At 37.0% G+C, this 24603-nt stretch overlaps 1 protein-coding gene across 5 annotated transcripts in view; it reads left to right on the plus strand.

The window, feature by feature from the left end:
* GMDS (GDP-mannose 4,6-dehydratase) overlaps positions 1-24603 on the plus strand; it is a 589931-nt gene that overhangs the window by 482422 nt on the left and 82906 nt on the right. For all 5 annotated transcript variants that reach the window (XM_036237561.1, XM_016124269.2, XM_016124272.2 and 2 more), the window contains exon 9: positions 7160-7256. In XM_036237561.1, the coding sequence (XP_036093454.1) occupies positions 7160-7256 (97 nt within the window). The remainder of the gene's footprint in view (positions 1-7159; positions 7257-24603) is intronic.

Here is a 24603-nt window from a genome sequence, read left to right on the forward strand (position 1 = left end):
TGTGTGCAACTTAAGTTCTCATATATACAGTACAACCTTTACATTAATGTTGTCTTTGAGAAATTAGAGTAGGTCTTGTGATTAAAGCAGTCATCTCTGAATACAAAAATTATACCCTGTCTTCCTCTCTCCTGTTCCACTAGCATGTCATCCCTCACTCCTTTCTGGGAACAGTCCCACCTCCTGCCTCTTCAGGAAACTATAAATTATCCCTCTCTCCTCTGCCTTCAGCCTCGTTCATAGCTCCTTCCCATCAACATCTTGACTTTTTCAAATCCAGCCATCCTTAAAATTCCCTCTAGGCCCTGCCTTTCCTTTTATTTCCTTCTTCTGCCAAAAGGTACCAAAAAGTCACCCCTCCTCACCGTCTCCCTTTCCTCAGTTTTATTCCCTCTTCACCTCACACCAATCTGCCTCTGCCCCATTGACTCCAAAGTGGCTCTTTCTAACATCTCCAGGGACCTGCATGGTACTAAACCTGATGGTTTAATTTTCGTTCTCAAATCCTCCTTGACTTCTCCCCAGGGTCCGGCAACCTTGACACTCCCTCCCTCCTTTGGCCCACACAGCTCTCTCCTCATTTCCCTAGGTAGAGCAATCTACAGTTTGCCCGCCTCTTCCTAGATGGCGCCTCTTCAGTCTCTGCAGACTTGATCTGTGTGCCCTGTGGTTGGTTTTCTCTGTGGAGGATATGGCAGCTAGAATGTCAATAGCTCCAAAAACATCAGCTCGTCTGGATATCCACAAGGCAGTGTGAGAGGAGGAAATCCGCGGGAAGGAAGCACTAGGTTTTTAAGGGAGATGAGCAGAGCAGACACCTTGGGGCAGAGCTTTGGCTGAGTCCAGGCAGAGGCCTGGCAGGCATTGTAGAGGGAGCTATGAGGAAGAGCCTTGGTCAGTCAGAGTCTGTGGTTTGTAAAGCTCATATTTGTAATGACTTTTTTTCCTTCATTAGGTTTTTTTTTTCCAGTTATTCCACATAATTTAAACTCTAATCATTCCACAGGAATTATCAGAAACCCCAGCCATTTCCTACCTACCTCCATTTTCATAGCTAGTCCTATGCTATTTGGGACATTCTGTGGGCCCTTTCAGTCTGCAAATGTATATACCTTTCTACTCTGGTAAATTGTCTTGATTTACCTCAAGGTATGTATTTGCTCTGCTCTATGTTTTTCTATTCTCCCTCTCTCTCTGGAAATCTTATTGTACTCTGTTATACTGTTTTAGCTGATTATTTTGGCATTTACTTACATCTTTCTAAACAACATTTTTACTGCCGGCTCTCAATTTTTACCCCTTCCAGATATTATCTACTGGCCTCCTCTATTTAATTTTAGGTTAGCTTCATATTTAGTGGTGTATTATCATGACCGATCCAGTAAACAATTACTTTTTCTTTTCTGTACATGTGATTTGTTTACCATAGAGCTAATAATTGTTGTCTTTCACCATTTACTATATTTTCTATATATATTTATCACTACCCTAAATTTTGCTCCAGCTATCTAAATCAGCTTCGAATCAGCCTTTGAGTTAGTCTATTAGTCATGTCTTCCTGTAGCAGGGCCTCTAGAATCTTCTGACCTGATCCCATATGAACTGGCAGAGGGTTGGCATTCTGTGATCTGCCTTCATGTTCATCAGGAGGGTTCTCTTAGCCACTCTTCTGAGTTGGATTCCCTATTTCCTAGTATCTTTTAAAAAACTCCTGGTTTGGCAAAGCAAAATCTTAATTAGGAATGCAAATATTTGTGACCAAGTACAGTAAGTCATCACTTAATCTCATCTATTGGGTCTTGGAAACTATGACTTTAAGCAAAACAACATATAACAAAACCAGTTTTACCATAGGCTAATTGGTATCAGCAACAGTTAAGCTTCCACAGCATATCTCTAGTCACAAAAACATTACCAAACTTCTAAATAGAGACCCAAAACACTTCTAATATGAAACATTGAAATAAATGTGAGCTATGTATACTTCTAAGAAAGATTAATAAAAACAAGATCACCCCACTCATTCCAGTTCAGGGTCTGAGTGGCCATCCCTGCAGCTCAGAGTGCAAGGCAGACCCCACCTTGAACAGGACGCCCTTCCATTGCAGGGCACATCACACACACCCAACACTCACATAGACTGGGAGAATGTAGACACGTGCACAGCTTAGGGATGCTAGAGGGAACCAGAGTACCCAGAGAAACCCTGGCAGATGTGAAGAGAACATGCAGACTCCACACACATAGTACCCCCAGCTGAGAATCATTTTTTTCTTACCAATGTTATAATGAAACAGTGTTGTTGCAGGACCTACTCTATATCTGAAAATATCTTTATTCTGTCCTCAAAATTAATAAGGTGACCGATATGTATTTCAAGTTTGGGAATAATTTTTCTTCAGAATTTTGAAGGCTTTGCTCCATTACCTCTTAATTTAGTGCTACTGTGGGAAACCTGGAACCATTCTGATTCCTACTCCCTGTGTATTCTCTCTGGAAGTCTGTAGACCTTCTCGTTGTCCCAGTGTTCTGAAATTTCATGTAATGTGGGTCTAGTCCCATTTATTATTTAGAGCCCTCTTTTAAGTCTTTCCTTTCTGAATTGCATGTTCTTTTGCTCTGATCAGCTTCCTTGATTTACTTTAATTATTGGCTGTGCTCCATTTTTTTGTGATCTCTGGAAATCCTGACCTCTTGAGGCCATCTTCTGCTTCTCTTCCTTCTGGTTTTACATATCTACATCTTCTTGCTCTACTTTCTGGGAGATTTCTACATCTTTATTTTTAAAATCTTCTCTTCAATATTTAATTTCTGATTCTAAATTTTTTAAATTGTCCTTCATTACATAGTTTCTTGTTTTTATACCTTTGATATATTTCTTTTATGTCTCTGAAGATATTAATAGTGGTATTTGTGAGTTTATATTTGTTTTGTTTAATTATTTTCCTCATTTGTTCCATTTCCTCCAGTTGCTGTTTTTTGATTTATGATTTCTGTCTTTCATGTATGTGATTTTCCTCACATGTCTGTCTGGTAAACCTTGGTTTTCTGCATATGTTTTACAGTGGGGCTTAAAAAGCTAATTGAGAGTTTCTGAGAACATAGAGTTTGTTAAATGTGTCACTATCGTGTGACCAGACAGGGCCATTTAGTTAGAGAATCTCTGATGCCCAAAGAAGAGTCTCCAGTCTCCTCCCTGGGGCTGGCTGGGGAGTCTCAGTATTCAGCATACATACTTTACTTATTTTTCCTACTTTTCAGCATGGCGACCCACCTTTCATTGGGTCTAACCTTCAATCCTAGAAACTTCTCCCGAAAGGGTGAAGCAGTTGCCAAGTGATGTGGAATCTCGGAAGGGATTGGGCATCAAATTGCTTCTCAAGGAGAACTGTAATCAACCCACACTTCCTAAGTATTTGTGGGTTCCCACAAGTGTAAATTGGATTTATTCTCGGCTTCCCCACCACTGGCTTAGGAGTCGGTTTTCTAGGGCTCCTGCTATGTACTTTAACACTCATTCATCTATTGTCCAGCTTCTAGAATTTGGTTTCTCTCCTTTCCTGTTCTTTTAGCCCTTGTGAGTTTATTTCTTTTTTGAAAGGGGTTTGGGGAAAAAGCAAAAGTGTGTGAAAACTACCAGCTTTATCCAAAATCTAATAATTCTTCCAGGACTACTTTATGTTATTTGCTAAGTTTTAGTTTCTGGCAACCTCCTTGTATCCTCACGAAATAATGTTTCTTAAAATAATTCCTGAGCTTTTGCGATATTCACATTGTAGTTACAAGGAGTGCATCGCCCCTCCCCTACTTTAGCTATCTCTTAAACTTGGCTTACATGATTGACTTTGTTTTTTGTTGTCCCTTAAAGGGATTCCTAGTTGAGATTTTAATAGCATCTCATCTTGCTTTGTTGTGCTTGATTCTGCTATTCTTCAGTGCTTTCTATGGCTTTTTAATGTTTATTAGGAGCCAACAGTTTATTTTAAAAATTGAATTATACAGGATCCCTGCTCATTGAAATGTTGATCTAAATTACTGGGTAGCAATTCCTGTTAATTAGCTAAATCCTTTACTCCCTGTCAAGGTACTGTCATTTTATGGACATTGCAGCTCTGCTTTAAGTCATAATATTACTTGTTAGGACACGTTAGCTGTTACCTTTTACTTGTTAATACAAGTGTTTTATATATTGTTGTAACTGAATGTTTTTTGGCTCATGGCCGAAACTTTTGCTTACTGCCCTCATGTAGACCTAGTGCAAATTAGAAAGTGGTTTTGCCAACTTAGTTCTGCTTTGAGCCATTTCCTGGTTACAGTTGATTATTCAGTGAAGCTGTATTAATTGTAGGGGCAATGTCATGCCCTTAGAGGTGGTTTAGACTGTAGCCAGCATTTGCAAAATGGCAGCCCAGCAAATATTCAGACAGAGGCAAAGAAGGCCTGCTAAAAGCTCATACCCACTGGTGCAGTAAGTAGCATCAAACTCAAGTTTAACTTGCAGATTCCTTCCTTCAGTCTCTTCCCATTTCAGCTACTGCTACAGATTTCAAGTGTTAGCATAGGACTGCAGAACAATTAAAGAGAATCAGTGGTAGACAAGAAAATGTAAGCTGATCCAGCAACGCAATGTGTTGGTGTGAATAGATATTAAATGCTTTCCTTTAACTGAGGGTGACAGTATACCATTAAGTCATCCCCTAAGGCAAGGGTGGACAATCTATGGCCTACATGGGAAACCCCACCTGAGGCCTGTTTTTTGCTGTCCTCTGAGGAGATTTTTACAGTTCTAAGGGGTAGTTAAAAAAAAAAAAAAAAAAAAAAAGATAATGATAATAAAGAGAAACAGGGGGAAAAAGAAGAAAAAGAGAAAGCAAGAGGAGGAGAAAAGGAAGAAAATGTAACAGAGACTGTGTGTGATCTGCAAAGCCTAGCTCTTTACAGAAACAGTTTGCCGGCCCCTGGTCTAGACACTGCTAGCCTAGCCTCGTTCCTATTCTGTTCCACATGCTCCTGCCCCAGTCAGGGAAAGGTCTAAAGTTTTTCCCAAGGCTTTATCAACTTAAATATGTATGTGTGTCTGTGTATGGTTTCAAAAAGTTTTAATTATAAATAGATAGATTTGAATCATCATTTCTCAAGTTTGGGACATCTAACCAGATTTACCAGTATAAAGGACAGTGTTACACAATTGTGTACACACAAGTCAGCATGACCCATCATGGTTTACGTACCTAGCTACAAATGGAGCGGGGGTAACAGAAAAGTTATAAACAGTATTTTCATAAACCTTTTTGGTTTAGTTGGAGATACTGTCATAAAGGTATGTGTTGAACTTGTGTCTTTTTGCAAGTATAAAATGTGAACAAAAATAAATTAAAACATGTTTTTATGATACAAGTATCCTTTCATTTACTGAAAGCCTAACCAAAGAAAAAGTTTCAGTTAAACAATTAACTTTAGAATTAGATAAGTATTTTTTTAATTATTACTTTACCAGTTATTCTCACCTACTGTGGATATTAGCCAAAATTTGGACTTTATCAATAACAGACGTACAGGGTTTATCATCACTTTAGGTTTCCTCATTTTACAGCATTTTTAGCCTACATAGTCTAGAACATCCACATACCATTTTCAGGTGAATTTTTCAAGAACTTAGCTCTGATCCTGCTAAATCAGTCTAATCAACAGTAAGAAATTAAACCAATAAAGTAAATTACCAAACATTCCTTTCTGAGTCAATGAAAAAGGAAGTCCTGGAAAAATGCCAGTGGTACCATTTTATATTGTTCAACAAATTATACTATAATTCTCTCGTGTTTTGGGGTATTTTTCATATTTGCCTTGAATCCGATGGCAAATTTAGCATATTTATAAGCTGATTATTTCTCTAATGATGACATATTATCCCTACAGTATCAAAAAAATGAATTTAGAGTAGAACATTCATATGATTACTTAGAAATAAGGCTTGTGAGGCCAGTTTATGTCTCTAATACCAACCTATGTCCAAAATATAACCATGATCAACATTTAATGTTCATCTTTAATAGTACCTGTGAATCACATAGTCAAACAACTAATTTAATGCTTTATTTTTTTCCTTTAATCCCCCTGTGACTTTGATCCAGAGGGCATACAAAATCATCTTGTTGTTATAGGATTCATCTCCAGCTGATAAAGCAAACTAGTTCTGAGGATAAACATTGAAGTCAAGCATTACTTTGTATTTTCTTTTCTTTCTTTGCCAAAAAGCTTCATTTGTAAAAATAATTCAAATTATGTAGTATTTTCTGTTGTTTGGATTCTAGATTGTAGAAATCCAGAGGTCGGCATTAAGCCAATGGCTTTATTTCTCTAAAAATGAGAACATAAAATGCAATTCCAGTGAAAAGCTGGTCTTGAAATCATGAGCATATTCTGTACAGTGCATGGTGTGGACTGGAGGGGCCATTATTGGGATTCTTCCCTGTTGTTAACTGTAGATGTTTAAGGAAGAAACACTTGAGTCCAAATAACATTGTAGCTGAATCAAAGGAAGTGGAGAGATGTTAATATACCCTCTCTTATCAGTAAGTGAACCAATTAATTGTGCACTTTTTGGAGATTTAATCATCTGAGATTTATTAATGAGACCCACTGCTGACTGGATAAAGCAAAGGAATTTATATATAAAACAGAGATGAAATAAATGGTTAATTAGGGTATGAAACTTATTCCAAACCGGAATGCATTGAATTTATAATAAATATCCCTAAAACTACAAAAAAAAAGGAGAGACAGAAGAAAATAATTCATAATAATTGATTTTCTCAAGAATAGCCTAAAGAAGTGCAAAATATTTAAAATCCCTGAAAGTTTCTCAGTTCCTTATTCTGAATAGTTTGTCCATTTCTAAAGTCTCACTTTTGAACCCATCATGGTTTTCTTAAAAAGAAAGGAAAAAAAGAAACCTACCTTTTCTAAACAGATCTGGGAAAGCTTTGAAAGTCACTGTCACCCTAATAACAAGGGTAAACTTCAGCCTTTGTTTCTATAGTTATTGAGCTTACACATACTCCTGCAGAGAAAGGGCTGAGCCATCCTGAGGGACTAAAGCATGACCAAATGCTCACAAGCAATTAAAGGCTGATTGATTAAGTGTTTATCTTTTTTACAGGTGGGAAGGAGAGAATGAAAATGAAGTGGGCAGATGTAAAGAGACCGGCAAAGTTCATGTGACTGTGGATCTCAAATACTACCGACCGACGGAAGTGGTAAGTATTCCTGGCCACCCAGTGTGTAGGCCCATTCTGCCAGCTGGCTGGGAAAATATTATTACTGAATGCCCAAAGCCAACCTTCAAAGATCTCCATTGGGCTCCCTGACATCCTTCAGTTGCCATTTCCCAAACCAGGGTACAGTGAATTAAATCTGAGATGTTATTCTTACAACAAAATCCTTTGTTTCAAAAGGAAAACAAGGGTAAAACACACCCAAGGAAATAGTTCATTTCAGAAATGGAGACTCATATCAATGGCAAATCTCATCATGTTAGTCTCTCATTTTGATGGCAGATCCCAGATACCTACAGAATATCTGACTTACAAGACCTTCCATGACCTGCAGGGTCTTGAGTTCTGGAGGACTCCCTACCTCCTTAGTGCACACATGAACTCATAAGCAAGCACACACATAAACATACTCACTGACGTGCACTCACATGCACACACAAATGTTGTTATAAATGGTCCCCCTATACATTTTTTTAACACTCAGCTCCACTATAGCCCTACCTATGAATCCATTTCTGAACAATATACCATTACCACTGAAATTTCTACTCCTTCCTTTATATCTTCATTATATGCTCTACATAATAATTATATTGTAACACCTATCATAATTTATTACACTCATTTGTTTACATGTCTTTCTCCATTTACCAAACTGTAAACTCATTTAGGATAAGGACTTTTTTTTTTTAATATCTTCAACTATACCAAAGTAGGTGCTTAATAAATATCGATTGATGGGTAGATGGATGAGTGGATAGATGGATTTCTAAATACAGAGGTTCCTGTATTAAGAAATGACCTATAGATTGTTAGACCATAACATCCTTCTTTTTTAAATTTATAAAAACTTCTAGCTTGGTGTTGTTACTATAATGTGGTCCACGTTCTCTATGGTGACAAAACTCGACGTGTTAAGTATACCTAAAGATAATAGAAAGCGGCATTTTCAGAGAGAAATGTTCAAACAGAATGGTTACCTGATGAAATGTACATTCACTCTAAAAATAGAATCCCTCGAACTTGTTTTACCTTTGTTTTGAACCAAATTCCAGTGTGTTGTACAACCTTTCAGAGCTTAAGAAAACCTCATTGAAGAGAAATTGAAAGTGCACATGTCATCAGTAACCACCTACAAAATGTTCTGTTTCAAACAAAAGAGAAAACTTCATTTCATGCACTCCTACAAAGGAGGAAATTAAAAGGAAAGGAAATAACCAGTGCTTAGAGACTAGGGCTGTAGAGTCAAAGCATTGTCCCGGCATAGGGCGTGGCCAAGTCTTTGACACACAGGGAACAATGGTTCCCTGTGCTAATGGCAAGTGGGTGTGCCAAGGAGAGGATGTGCTCTGTCTCTGGGGGAGGAAGATACCAGCACACTCCTGCTGACACAGCAAGGAATGCCTGTCTGTGGAGCCCCCTAGCCGCACTGGCATTTGTTTCCCTGTCCTAAAGAGGTGCCACAAGGGTATCATTTTTCTGGAATATTATGCAGATCACACAAACAGGCAAATCTGTTTCTCTGCTAACAAAAATTGTCATCTCAGAGTGGAAAATTTACTGAGCCAACAGAAACCTCAATCCTTATAACAATTTAAACATGGCTCTTTCTCTCCTGACACCAAAATAGTTTCAAAAGCTAGGAAGTCGTTAAGAATGGCTTGTCTGTCATTCTCACTTAGGCAAGGTGTGGGATTGATAAGAACACAGAACAAAAGAATTTGCTGAACAGGAAAAGGACCCTTAGACTAACAAGGCAGTTCTTGAAGTCCGTCTCTATCTGCCCCTTTCCTGTCCTGATACTGCATCCCTCTTCCTTTCTTTTGTTCATTCAGATGTCACTATCATACCTGTTCTGCAACTACATTTACACTAAAGTTGTTTTAACATAAGAGTGGTGTCTTATTTCATATGCTTGCTTTATTTGTTCACTGATATAGCTCTCACCCCGGATTCCCTTTACTGCTTAATTTTGGATGTTTAACTGCATTTCATCTTTCTAATCCTCTAGGCTGCATTAATTTTGTTCACTCCAATTCAACTGAATATTCTATTGGGCAAGATCTTCTTGTATAGCGAAACTAAACTTTTAACCTCATTCCTCAGAACAAGGAGTTTTCCCAAAACTTGGATCAACTTGACAGCCTTATGTTGAATTGCCTCAGGGGTGATAGTATTCTTCCAATTGAAAGGTGACTAGAACTGAACACTGCTTTGTAAATGAGCTTTCACTTAGGTGTGGGGCCTTAATATCCAACACATCTAAAGAGTCATTCTTTATGAGTTCTGAACAGCACTGAGCTTCTCTGAGGTTTATCAGCACCTAATGTAGGGTAGTCATGGAGTTCTCCCATGTCTAAATTGTATCCTTTCCCACTCATTGTCTAAGTTCACCTTGCAAGTTCCAGAGGCTTCTTTTCACTCTTCCTCAGAATCTGTAAAAGCTTGTTCTCCTAATTAGCTTCAATAATTTGTATTCCCCCAAGATCTTCAGCGCATAGGGCATTCCAAAGCTAAAAGCATAAACTAGATCTTTAGAGTCAAATAATTCCAGAATGAGTGATAGAAAAAAAACATAAAGAAAAGTTGAAAAGAAAAAAGTGATAAGGATATATCAGGTCTCAGAACACCAATACCCTAAAGCAAGACTAAAGGGGCATAGAGCTTTATGTTGTTTTTGAATAAGATTCAGAGTAGTCTTACGAAATGCTTTTTATTCAGCATTGGCCAGCACTAATCCAGAAGAGGCCACCAGTATTTCCATATGGAGCATACCTCCACATGTGCCAGTAATTTTTGTCCTCATTGATTTAGCTAGCACAAAACTTTAAATCTTGCTTTTGTACCAACATGAAAAGTCTCGAAAGTTTTTGTTCTGAGCTAAAGACTCCAGCATCTAATTAGAACTGAATGGAGTCATATATTTTATTTTTCTACCTCTGAGTTTCCTTTGAATATCTAGGAGTTTTGCTACTATGGAGAGAGCGTGATCCTGAAAATTAGACTTTAAATTTCCTATTGCCACTGAATTCCAGTATTTGGTGATGGCGTTATTAATACTTGAGTTCTGTGCCTCTTAAAACTTCTGTCTTGTGCATAGTTTTCTATATATGCTTATGTTTACACACAGATTCATTGCATCATGCATTCATTATAGAGAAGTAGTGTCGTGCTTAAGTGTGGGCCCTAGGGCCAGACTGCCTGAGTTCAAAAACTGCCAATTACTAGCTGTGTGACCTTATTCAAGTTACTGCTTCAGTGCCTCTCTTCCCTCATCTGTAAAAAATGAGATAGATAATAGAATTTCTTCTAAAGAATTATTGGAGAGTTAACAGTCAAGTATACAAAATGCTTATTAGAACAGTATTGGCACACAATAAAATACCCAGTATTGATGCTGTTATTTTTATTTATTTATTCATTCTGTAAATATTTACCAAACACTGTGTTAGACTCTGGGAATACAGTATAAACAAGACAGACACATTCCCTACTCTTGTGGAGATTACAGATATAGAAGTCAGTTACTTAAACCTACTACCTTTTGAAAAGTAAAATGACATCATTGGTGAATTGTATAGATTAACCAGTAAAAAGTAGATAACAAGGCTACTAGCAAACATTAATACGTACTTTGATTTTTTAATTTTTGTTTTATCTTGATTTTTATGCTTTCTTGACCCTCTTTCTAAAGATTAGAAATATTCAGTGGTATGGAAGTATCATGTAAATATATGAAAAATTGATATTGACCTATTACTAACTTTAAAATGAACACAATTCTCTTTGAGAATTTTTAACTTGGAAAATTTACAAAGGTTGTGTTAATGAAGTATTATTCATCCTAATGTGCCAGTTTTTAACCACATCGAATGGTCAATCCATTTTTAAAAAGTAAGATTATTTTTAGTGAAACAAACAGAAATACTTTTTTTTTTTGCATTCTCAGGCCAAAGGTAAATCATATATCTTTCATAAAAAAATATCTCAACTTAAACTCTACTAGATAATGCAAACTAAATTTTTGCTTGCTATATTATTTGTCTTTAACATTCATTTTTCTTGCCATTGTATTTCTAATGTCCTCAATTGTGCTTGGTTTTTGTTTTATATACTAAGATACTTTACATTTACTCCCATTCTTTAGAGATAGTAGAAAAAATCATAAGTTAAAATGTAGAATTGAGAAAACGGTAACTTTAAAGAAGTCCAACACGCTAGTTAGAACACCTTCCTTCGGTGAAAACCTGTGGCCTGTTTCTAATCAAATTACTATCTGCTTGTTGAATTGCCCCCTCTGCAAACTTCTCCTAATATTTTTCTGTAACTTATGTTAAGTTAAATGGCCCATAATTGCTTGTTCTATCTCATAGCCCTGTTTAAAATAATTCTATGTAACACTTTCCAGACCTCAGGAATCTGATCTGTCATCAGAGGACTTGTATAAATACCAGTATAAATACCAGTTAGAGCTTCCCTTAGTTCCATCTCAGTGTTTCGGGGGTCTTGAAACTGTTCCCTTTTATTCCTTGTTCTCACTACGTTCTCATACTTCCCCTTCTGTAGCAAGAAATTAGATCCTCTCTATTCCATCCCTTCATCTTCCCCAGCTCTGTTAGAAGCCAGCTGATCTCTCCCTGTCCTGATCCTCCTGACCCCTAAGCTCTTATCCTACCCTTCCACTCCTGCTTTTCTTTGTTCCTTGTTTTGACTAGTGGGAGCCTGGGTAAGAGGATTCAGAGAGACAAATTAAGGGCAAGTTCCTTTCTTTCTGCATTCCCGAACCTGTGAAAGGAGAGGCTGGACTACTTGTTCTGTAAGGTCTCTTCCAATTTTTATATCCTAGCATTCCTGCTTTTATAACTATCAGACCACAACAGTGTGGAATGCTGTCACTCATCAGAATACTTCCTCTTTTGTAATTATTCTCTGAACTTTTTACTACTTGTATTTTATAAATAGTTTATATCTCTAAATCACTGTTTATATATTTTGAGCCTCTCTCTTAGGCTCTTCATATTAATCTTTATATCCTTCCTTAATCACATTGCCCTTTCCTGCCCTTTTCCTTCCTTGGACTTAACCAAGAGAGCTTTAAATTTCAATCTCTGGTTGATTATCAAATATTCCACTGTATGTTTTCCATACTTCATAGGATCCCATACAAAACCCTCAGGGGTGTATAAAATTTCTCCTAAAGCCTGTGTTCCTTCCTCAGTTGCTGTTCCCCTCAAGAACATTTTATAGCTAATGAAACAGTAATTATGTACTGACTATAATGCCCCCAACTTCCTCCTATTTTTCCTTGAAGATTCTTATGATTAGATCCAGATTAGAATTATGTCATTAAAGATTCAAAAATCTTTATTAGTATACATAACTGTATGTGTTTCCTTACTTAAAATATGTATTTTGTAGTTATCCTTAAAAACTTTCTGGTGTCCTTAATGTAGATGGTTTCATCTCTTGCACCAATAGGGAACTCCTGTAAAAGCTGTACCTTTTTTCTAAAAATGCTGTCTCAGTAATGACTACCCTTATTTATAATTGTAGTGAACTTCTTAACATCTACAAAATAAATTCCAAAATCTTAAAAATTTGTTTTAGCCTCTGCAGCTGCTTTCCTTAGGAATAATAATTAGTATTTGAGTTCAGCTTCTAAACTCCCTCTTATGCAGGTCACTCAAAGTATAGAATTATACTTTGGGATGCCCAAAATATAGAATTATATGGGGGAGGCCCATCCATCACTGATGTGATCACCTGTTCCCTCCTTATTTTCATCTAGCTAGTGAGATCTATATTCTGGAATTTTAGAAAGCTCTATTTGCTGTTTGTTTCTTAAATAACTAAACAACACTTTTCTGTTCTAAAAGCCATATATACCTTCTAAAATAACTATAATTCAAATAATCTTTATGTATGGAGATTTTATAGATAATACTATTCATGGTTTTCTGCTTTATCTTCCCAATCAGACTAATTATTCCTGTCCAAATTTGATTTTTATTTTCTTAGCACATTTTTATTTACCTCAGAAATATATCAGTATATATAAAATAAAATATCCTTATATTCCTATATTGAGGTCTTAGAGATTCCTACCATGGAAGTAAGTCCTAATAACACTATGAGAAATATAAAAATGGATGAGGTAAGGTCCTTGTTCGATAGTAACTCTCAAACAAATGAGTGGAAAACAGCCAGGAAGCTATTTTGATGGTCACAGGCAGGTATAACAAGGAGCTAACTGAACCAGGACAGTGGAACAAGAAAAGCAGTGACAGTTGCTGGGACATTGTAGAGATGAAGACCACAAGATTAGAGGTCAGCTTGAATGGTGATGCGTGGAAGACAAGCATTAGCCAAGGGTGACTACCTGGACTAGAGGCTGCACAGTAAAGGGTGGTAGGGAGATATTGATGCCATCAGCGATCTAGAGAGAGGACTCAGTTTGCAGGAGGAGGTGCTGAGGTCTTTTACATTCATGATCCTTGGGGATATTCATGTAGTAAATTTCAATCAGGAGTGGGAGCTGGAAGCCTGGTGTAGAAGAAAGAGGTCAGGTGTAGAGGCTAGGTGTGCAAGCAGTGAGAGTTGAAGGCCTGACATGAGCGCCCCAAAAGAGAGCATTTAGGATAGAGGTCATGGAGAAGGGCATGAACAAGGAGTTAGTCACAAAGCTAGGCAGGTTTGAATTCCAGGAACACATTTGTCTCAAAAACAAATTTTGAAAAAGTGGGTTAAATATTCATAGAGTTTACAAATTAAGCATGTGTATCCCACAGCCTAGGGCCAGACTAAAGCGTGTCCCACCCTAGATAATTATTCCGCACTTTTAAGGCTCCTCAAAGATTTAAAGAGCAGATGATTATTGTGTTTCCATCCAAGCAAAGCTGAATTTCAGAGTTAAAACAGAGACCTAATTTCAAATTGATGTGTACTAGAAGTCAAGTTGCAAAGCATTTTAGAATTCTTAAAGATCAAAGGACTTATATAAATATAAGGTACTTTTCACTGCATATTATTATTTTTATTGCTGTCATCATCATTAATTATTATTATCATCATTATATACCTCTGAAATCATTAGTTATCAAGAAGCATCTGAAAGGAGACTTTGATTCTTCAACTCCTGGGATTTGTCTTCTATTTACATATTTATATTGTTTCATACCTATTCAACTTCACACAGAAAATTGTTGCTACTTAGCACTACCAGCTCTGTAATTCTTGATCCAATGGTAGAAACGAAGATCATGGTAAAAGATAGGGAGTTGAATTGGTGACCTTCTCTTCTTTTTTTCTTAAATTTATTTTTCAATTACAGTTGATATTCAGTATTATTTTATATTAGTTCCAGGTGTACAGCATAGTGGCTAGACATTTATATAGTTTACAAAGTGATCCCTCCAATTAGTTTAGTACCCACTATACATAGTTATTATAGTATCATTCACTATATTGCCCGAAGTACACTATATATGTGTACTTTACATCACCATGACTATTTTGTAACTACCAATTTCTGCTTCTTGATCCCTTCACTTTTTCACCCTCCTATCTCACAATCTCCAGTTTGTTCTCTGTATTTAAGAGTCTATTTTCATTTCGTTTGTTGGCTTATTTTATTTCTTTAGATTCCACATATAAGTAAAATATGGTATTTGTCCTACTCAGTCTGACTTATTTCACTTAGCATAATACCTTCTAGGTCCATCCATGTCATTGCAAATGGTAAGATTTCATTTTTTTATGGCCGAGATAATATTACATTGTATATATGTACCACAACTTTATCCAATCATCTGTTGATGAGCGTGGAGGTTGCTTTCTGATCTTGGCTATTTTAAATAGCGCTACAGTGAACATAGGGTGCATATATCTTTTCAAATTCATGTCTTCATTTTCTTCCAATAAAAACTCCAAAGTGCAGTTGCTGGCTCATAAGGTAGTTCTGTTTTTAATTTTTTGAGGAACCTCAAAACTGTTTTCCAGAATGGCTATATCAGTTTGCAATCCCACCAAGAGTGCATGACAGTTCACTTTCTCCACATCCTCACCAACATTTGTTGTTTTTGTACTAATTAATGATGGATGACAATTAATGACAGGTATAAGGTGATACATCATTGTGGTTTTAATTTGCATTTCTTGGATGATTAGTGATGTTGAGCATCTTTTCATATTTCTATTGGCTGTGTATTCCTCTTTAGAGAAATGCCTATTTAGGTCCTCTGCCCATTTTTTTATTGGACTGTTAGTTTTTTGGTGTTGAGTTTATGAGTTCTTTATAAATTTTGGATGTTAATCTTTTATCAGATCTATCATTGAAAAATATCTTCTCCCGTTCAGTAGGTCATCTTTTCATTTTGTCGATGGTTTCCTTTGCTATGCGAAATTTTTTAGTTTGATATAGTCCTATTTGTTTATTTTTTCTTTTTTTCTCTTACCCAAGAAGTTATATCAGAAAAAAATAGTGCAAAGAGCAATGTCAGAGAATTTACTGCCTATGTTTTCTTCTAGGAGCTTTATAGTTCTAGATCTTACATTTAATTCTTTAATCCATTTTGAGTTTATTCTTATATATGGTGCAAGAAGGTGGTCCAGTTTCATTTTTTTGGATGTGTCAGTCCAATTTTCCCAATACTGTTTAATGAATCAACTATCTTTACCTCATTGTATATTCTTGACGTCTTTGTCGTAGATTAAATGACCACATAGGCATCAATTTATTTCTGGGCTCTCTATTCTGTTCCATTGCTCTATGTATGTCTGTTTCTATGCCAGTACCATGCTGTTTTAATTACTACAGTCTTGTAGTAAGTATAGTTTGGTATTAGATAGTATGATACCTTTCAACTTTCTTCTTTCTCAAGATTGCTGTGGCTATTTTGGGGTCTTTTATGATTCTATATAAATTTTTGGATTATTTTTTCTATTTCTGTGGAAAATGCCATTGGTATTGTGATAGGGATTGCATTGAATCTATAGATTGTTTTGGGTAGTATGGACATTTTAACAATGCTAATTCTTCTTATCCACGAGTGCAGTATATGCTCTCATTTATTTGTATCTTCTTCAATTTCTTTCTTCAGTGACTTATAATTTTCTGGGTACAGGTCTTTTACCTCCTTGGTTAAATTTATCCCTAGGTATTTTATTGTTTCGATGCAATTGTAAATGGGATTGTTTTCTTAATTTCTCTTTCTAATAGTTCATTATTGGTGTGTAAAAATGCAACTGATTTCTGAATATTAATTTTATATTCTGTTTCTTTGCTGAATTTATTTATTTAATAGTTTTTAGTAGAATATTTAGGGTTCTCTCTGTATAGTATCATGTTTTCTGCAAATAATGACAGTTTTACTTCTTCCTTTCTAGCTTGGATGCCTGTCTTTTATTTCTTTTTCTTGTCTTATTGCTGTGGCTAGGACTGCCTATACTATGTTGAATAAAAGTGGTGAAAGTAGACATCCTTGACTTGTTCCTAATCTTAAGGAAAATGCTTTTACCTGTTTTCCATTGAGTACAATCTTGGCTGTGGGTTTGTCATATAGGCCTGTATTATGTTGAGGTATGGTCCCTCTATTCCCACTTTGCTGAGAGTTTTTATCATAAATGGATGCAGGATTTTTTCTAAACTTTTTGCATCTATTGATATGATCATATGATTTATGTCTTTTAATTTGTTAATGTGATACATCACATTAATCGATTTATGGATATTGAACCAACCTTGCATTTCTGGAATAAATCCCACTCAATCATGGTTTATGATCTTTTTAATGTCTTGCTGAATTTAGTTTGCTAATATTTTGTTGAGGATTTCTGTATCTATGTTCATCAGGGATGTCGTCCTGTAATATTTTTTTTTTTTTTGTAATGTCTTTATCTGGTTTCGGAATCAGGGTAATGGTGGTCTTGTAAAGTGAGCTTGGGAGCCCTCCTCTTGAATTTTTTGGAACAGTTTGAGGAGTATAGGTGATAATTCTTTGAATGTTTGGTAAAACACACCTGTGAAGCCATCTAATCCAGGATTTTTGTTTGTTGGGAGATTTTTGATTACTTATTCTATTTTGTTAGTAGTAATCAGTCAGTTCAGATTTTCTGTTTCTTCTTGGCTCGATTTTGGAAGATTGTATGTTTCTAGGAATTTATCCATTTCTTCCAGTTTTTCTGATTTGTAGGCATACAGCTGTTCATAGTATCTTCTTAAAATCCTTTGCACTTCTGTGGAGTCGCCTATCACTTTTCCTCTGTCATTTCCGATTTTATTTGGTCCTCTTTTTTTCTTGATGTGTCTCATTAAAAGTTTATCAATTTTGTTTATCTTTCAAAACTCATGGCTTCTTTGACCTTTTATATTTTTTTAGACTCTATTTTGTTTATTTCTGCTCTGATCTTTATTATTGCCTATCTTCTACTCACTTTGGGCTCTGCTTGCTGTTCTTTTTCTAGTTCTTTTAGGTATAAGATTAGGCTGTTTTACTTGAGTTTTCTCATGTTTTTAGGTAGGCTTGTATTGCTCTAAATTTCCCTCTTAGAACTGCTTTTGCTGTGTCCCATAGATTTCGAGTCATTGTGTTTTCATTTTCAATTGTATCAAGGTATACTTCGATTTCTTTCGTGAGTTCATTGTTAACCCATTCATTGTTTAGTAGTATATCATTTAGCCTCCATGTATTTGTTTATTTTTAGTTTTTTTTTCTTGTAATTGATTTTTATTTTTATACCATTGTGGTTGAAGAAGATGCTTGATATGACATCAGTCTTCTTAAATTTGTTGAGACTTATTCTGTTGCCTAACATATAGTTTATCTTGGAAAATGTCTTTTATGCCCTTGAGAAGAATGTATATTCTGCTGCTTTGGGGTAAAATGCTCTAAAAATGTGAATTAAATCCCTCATGTCTAGTGTGTCATTTAGGGCCACTGTTTCCATTTAGATTTTCTGTCTGGAAGATCTGTCTATTGGTGTTAGTGGAATGTTAAAGTCCCCTACTACGACTATCAATCTCTCCCTTTATATTAGTCAATATTTCCTTTATATATTTAGGTGCTCCTATGTTGGGCCTTATGTAGTAGGTGCCCTGTGTGGCCCAGTAGCACAGTCTACATGGTCGCCTGCACTGGTTGCTCCAGGAATGTGCATTGCATGGGTCGTGTGTGCTCTCCTGTTGTAGTTAAGCCTTGATTGCTGTTGGCACATCACTGGGAAGTGGGGTGACTCTCAGGCTGACTATCAGGATTGGCCATGCCCATACGGTATAAGCTGCTGTCCAAGGATTGACCCCACAGAGTGCAATTTGCCCGAAGGGGCTTACGTGCCTGTTGAGACCACCCTCTGGGTATACCATTTGTGGGACTAATTAAGTGGTGCTTTGTTGTAGTCCGATGCCAGCCTCCAGTTATGTTGGTTCTAGAGCCCTTTGAGAGGCGCTTTTGTGCAGGCCAAGGTCATCCACTGCCTGTGACCAGCCAGGGGCTACTTGGTAGGAGCGCTAAGCAATCCACAGTTAGTCACTGCCTGTGATGGACCAGGAGGCATGAAGGAGAGACTACACTATAAACCAAGGCTGGCTGCCACTAGTACCAGGCCTAGGGTAGTTCAGCAAAATGCCCAGGGTGCCCCAAAGCCTGAGTCCTCCTTTTAGCTGCTCACAAGAGCATCTGGCAATAAGCAAGTTTGGTGATGCCAGATTCCAGGATGCTAGTCACCAGCAGGGAGTGAGTGCTATTTACCAAGTTGGGGCAGATTCAGATTTGGTGCCAGTGCTGAGCCTGTGGCCACCTGCAAAAGTCTCAGATCACACTGAGGCCAGTTGCTGCTCACCTCAGGCCTACAGACCTCCAAGATCTGTATGAGAAATACTGCAGCTTGGGCCAGGGATAGTTGCATACCACCGAAATTGTCTCTGGAGTTGTGGGAGCCAAGACCTGTTGATTGCTGGTGAAAGAGTCTCCTGCCAAGAGTGCGGGATGGGGCTGGTTTCCCAGTTACAAATATGCATCCAGCAATTCTGGAGTCGAGTGGGCCTGGGTCCAAAGGAGTCACCAAGGTGGAGTGACCAGCGTTCACCAGGCCAATGCAGATTCAGATTTGGTTCTGTAAGGCAAGATGGTGCTTACCCTGAAGCCACATACACAACTCAGTCTTTCACTGTATATCTCTGGCACCTCCTGAGCTGCTGTCCCTCCATCAAAGCCCAGCTTGCATACCTGGGTGAGTGAGTATGTGATGAGCCCTTTAAGGGGACATCTGGGTATCCAACAGCTTTCCATTTCACCTGAACAGTTGGAATCCCCACTGATTTTTATAGCCAGATTTTGAAGGGACTCCTTTTTCCAGCACTGGAACCCTCGGCTGGGGAGCCTGGTGTGGGGTTTAAGCCCCTCCCTTCTCTGAGGGGACCTCTGCAGAGGAGATAATCCTCCCGATGCTCAACTATCACACACAGGGGAGGAGCCATCCCATTTCAGATCTCCACCCCTCCTATCAGTCTCAAAATGACCTCTTCAGCTAATCTTCAGATGGTTCTCCAAGTTGATTGTTCTATAATTTAGTTGTAATTTTAATGCAGTTATGTGAAGAAACAGGCACAGTATTTACCTACTCCACCATCTTGACCAAAACCCAGTGACCTTTTCTTGTAATTCTGCCTAAACTATATGTCTCTAGAAGCTATAACAAGCCCTGACATCCAGCAAGTTCTGTGGCTACCCCCTAGAACATAAGTATCCCTAACAGACTAGAGAGCAGCCACCAAAGAGAAGACATTAAGCCATCATTCATGTTCATGTTCACTGCCAATCTTACCTTTCACTCCTCCCTCAGAAATCTTGATGCAAAAACCTATCTTTGTACTTGTTTATTAGAGCCAGCTGGATGTCACTTTTTCAGTCTAAAATCTATGTTGGTTTCCATTGCTGCTATAACAAACTACCACAAACTCCACAGCATAAAATTACGCAAATTTATTACCTTACAATTCTACAGGTTAAAATCTGAATTCAGTTTCACTGGGCTAAAATTTAAGGGTTGATGGAGCTGTGTTCCTTCTGGAGGCTGGAGAGTTCTTGGACTGTGGGGTATTCTACTGGCAGAGAATACTGAATTATTCACTTTGAACCATAGCTAGAGCACAGTGTTTTCTATTTTTTGGAAAACACATTGTTAATAACTTTGAGAAGAAAGAAGAAATGGAGGACTCTCATTAATTGTCAGTTTAAAGTTTCTTAATATACACACTAAAAGAATCCCATTAACATTCACCTGGACAGCTATAAATGAGGACAAACCATCCTGGGTAAGAGGAAGCAGTGGGCAAAGGGACAAGAAAGGCTTCCTAAAGAAAGGGAACCTTAGAGTGGGGTTTTTTGAAAGGTTTGTGGTTTAAAAGAGAGAGTTGAGCATTCCAGGTTGGGGCAGGATGTGCCCTGGGAATGAACCTAGGGCAGGACCCTGTCATGTGGAGAGTATGGGATGAGAAGGGAAATAATGAGAAACAAAGCTCACCACCAGAGATATTCCTTCCTAGCCCATCTGTTTGTCTGTTAGCACATCCTTTCTTTCATGCCTCCACACTGCCTCCCTGTCTGTACAGCAATTCAACACTCCTCCTCCTTTATTTTTATTTTCTTTTTTCTTCCTGTATTTTTACCTTCTCTTTTACTTTCTCTTTTCTTCCTTCTCTTTTCTTATTGGCAGGAGTCTTAAAACCACTGTTCTTTCTGAGACAACCAACCTCTTTGGTACATATCATCTGACCCCTTACTGGTTCAAATTCTGGAAGTGTCCCCTCACCTGTTTGATTAAGTTAGTTAAACAAGTTTTACTGCTAAACTAGCAGTTCATGCTATTTTAGTTATTAAAAGGTAAAGTCAGGAATGGGGAGGACTTAATTTTCATAAGAGAAATTTGTTTATCTTATAAACATGGGTCCTTAACAGTTCTTCAAGATCAATCTAAATATGCTTTAAAAAAGAAAAACAGATTCTCCAACTTAATATGAAATGTTTCCCTATTTTACAGGTATTTTGTTGAGAATGAAATTAATGCTATTCAGAAATGGTGTTAGAAAGACACTGTACCTTTTAAATTCAGATCATTTCTATTATTTTTGGAAATTAAATCAGCAGAGAAAATATCCCTAAAAAGATCATCTAAAAGTACTTGTTGAACTTTTGGGAATATGTCATATTTTCTCTAAGGCTAGGAAAGAATATGTGGAAGACAAATATTTGTTTCTGAATTTAGTTTATTTTTAGAAGATTAGAGAGTGCCGTTGAAATTTTAAAATTTAAAAGAAAGATTAGTGATAATTTAGATGCGTCCTACTGCTTGCATTATAAATTTATAAGGCATAAGTCTCAACACTTTTTACTCCCAACCCTCAGACGTTTATAAATCTTCTTAAAGCTTTTAAACTTTCCCTCTGTGTTTTCCACTATAACATAACAATGAATATTTTCCCACCAATCTCAATGAGCTTTTAGAAAAAAAACTGATGATTTCTTAGTTTCAAGGCCCTGCACAAATGTCAGCCCACTGGTGAAGACTTCTCCTATTTCCTCAGGCAAAGTTAGCACTCACCTCTTTTGAAGTACTTGTCACATTGTATTGTGATATGTTATTTCCACCTGGGACCTTGGGAGCAGAAAGGACATCTGATGACCTTGAATAGTACCTGGCACATAGTAGGAGATAAAGTAATGAATGCGTATATGCCACATCACTGAATCATCCTCATGCTTTCAACCATCTCCGGTATAAAGTAAATTACTCAAACCAATGTAATAAACTGTAATTAAATTCTAAATAGCAAAACAAGATATAAAAATATGTATTTCTCTTTTTTTTCTATTGAGATTCTATGGCAAGATGAGTGTTAACAGTTCACATCTGTACATTCAGACTTTAAACAAAATTCATATTCCACATCTATCCTTTTTACGTATCCCCTTTTTACTAGTTGTTTCATTTTCCAGCCTTCTCCTGTTTTTGCTGATTTTCTCTTCTTTTTTCTTCATATTTTCTGAATGTTTTTGTTTCATAGGTTCTGATTGTTTCCCCCAATCTCTTCCCTGCAACTTCCTTTTTAATCTATTACTCTATTCCAAACATCTTAAATGAGCTCAATACACTCAAGTTGTTTCAGGGGACCTGCCTTTAGGAAGCACTGCTAATGGCGATATTATAACCTGACTTTAGTGCAAGGTGCCTTCAGGCATCCACATGGTATATTGTGGTTAGACTGTTTTGCACTCCCCATTTGAGAAACCTCACATTGTCTTTGCAGTCTTGGAAGGGCGGCACCAATAATATCATATATGAAAACAGCATATTTTTGTTGCTTCTGTTTGAGGAAAGTACACCTGCCTAACGGAAATATTTTTAACTTTGAGCTGCTAATAAAAAAAAGGCAGCTACCATCTTTCTTTTACCTACTCTAAGACTAGAATAGTGAGGCAAACTATCAACAGTATAAGAGACACCTAATTGTTCCTTTGGCTTTGCGCATTGCACATGTTCCTCTGCTATTCCACCTCCAAAACTTTGTTAATAAAAAAGTGAGAAGTATAGATCAATGAATCACTACAATGACTGATATTTTTACATCGGAACCAAAGTCTGCTAGAAACTTAATGACATGTTATCACTTCCTTTCCTCTCCTCAGTGTTTTTCTTTTAAGTGCAGACTAAAATTTAGATATATGATTGTATAAGATAAGTGACAGTTATTTAGAACAATATTTTTTAAATTTCTGAAATAAGCATTGGGATCACAGAGAAGATTTTCCTAGTAAGTCTTGCAATATCTTCCTCTTTGTGAATTTTGGCGAAAAAATCAGTCCAATGCACTGAATATACTTTGGATATACTTTCTATATCTAAAATATAATTTTCTGTAATATTACATTTCTCAAATGAAGAGAAGTGGCCTGATTGAATATGGCACTCTTGCTAAAAATGTTAACTCATAGTGAGGATGTGAAGAAATAATTCTAATGAGTCTATGGGTCAGATGAATTGGAAAAAGAAAAGAGAGCAAATGTGGATCGAAACAGTTGCTAATTTTCCTTTTAGGTCTTTGTGTTGTGTGCTGCCAAATTGAGATGATGAGAAGCCATTTTCATGCGACTGGCACATCTGTAATGTGTGTGTGTGTGTGTGTGTGTGTGTGTGTGTGTGTGTGTGTGTGTGTTAGGGTGGGAGGGGTGGAGAAGTTTGTGTATCTAAAGTCTGTTTTTCTATCGGTGATATGAAATATTCTCTTCATGAATCAGCACCTCCCACTTGCCCTAAAGGTGGAGTAGCTGTTAATCCAATGCATTGTCTCCTCTTTCAGCTGGTGAGCAAGGGCAGTGGGAGGCAATATGGCTAAAGGGAGGAGACACTGAACAAACAATGGCCCAGCACCCGATCTTGGTGTGAGTGGGTGGTAGGTGCTGGGAGCAGCAAGGCTGGTGCCCAGTCATCACATGTGGTGCTGAACAACCACCAACTGATCCCAGAAAGGAAGTGGAAAGATAACTAAACATACACTGGAGTTCATCGGCAAAACCAGGACATTTCATCCTATAAGGATACCGGTAACTAAGGGAATGGTTTCAATCATGGTTTTCTTTAAACATATTTATGAAAAGGCTCGCACTTAAGCTCCTGTCATTTAGATTTGTCTGGCAAATATAAAACAAAATCAGCTGCTTGTCCATTTAGAGCACTACCATGGTTACGTTTCTTCCAATTTATCAGTCTTACATCAATGACTTGCTGTAGGAAGTCATGTGTTTACAGTTTTACGGCTTTCTAGCTTTATACAGCAGAAACAATTTTACACACCTGCTCCATTGTCTTTATTGTCAATGTATATTTGTCAGCCATTCTGATTCAGCCTGCTCTCTTTCTAGCCCTCCTCCAGCTAAATGACATTTATATTGTTCTGTTACCAACCTCTATTGAAATCCAAACTAAATAACCATTGCTTACTTACTAGAAATTCTCTTCTTTCCTTTTCTGCATTTTTCATGTTATTCTTTTTGTTTCTTTAATAACTCAACCTCTTTTCTTTTTTCTTTCCTCCATCTTTATCATTTTTCCAGGCAGTTAAACTTCACTTTGATACCTTTATGCTTTGTGTTCTGTATCACAGACTTAAAAGTAAAGGATGTATTTGTTTTTAAACATGAGTTGATGATAAGTCCTTATTTCTTCTGCATCTTCTAACATCCTGTACCCCAACTCTCACTATAGACAATAGATTAGGAATGTGTATTTACAGTGATTGTTGTCTATGTAAACATTGGTGATTATATTCATTTCTTCA

The sequence above is a fragment of the Rousettus aegyptiacus genome, unplaced genomic scaffold (assembly GCF_014176215.1).
Source record: "Rousettus aegyptiacus isolate mRouAeg1 unplaced genomic scaffold, mRouAeg1.p scaffold_m13_p_1, whole genome shotgun sequence".
Lineage (NCBI taxonomy): Eukaryota > Metazoa > Chordata > Mammalia > Chiroptera > Pteropodidae > Rousettus > Rousettus aegyptiacus.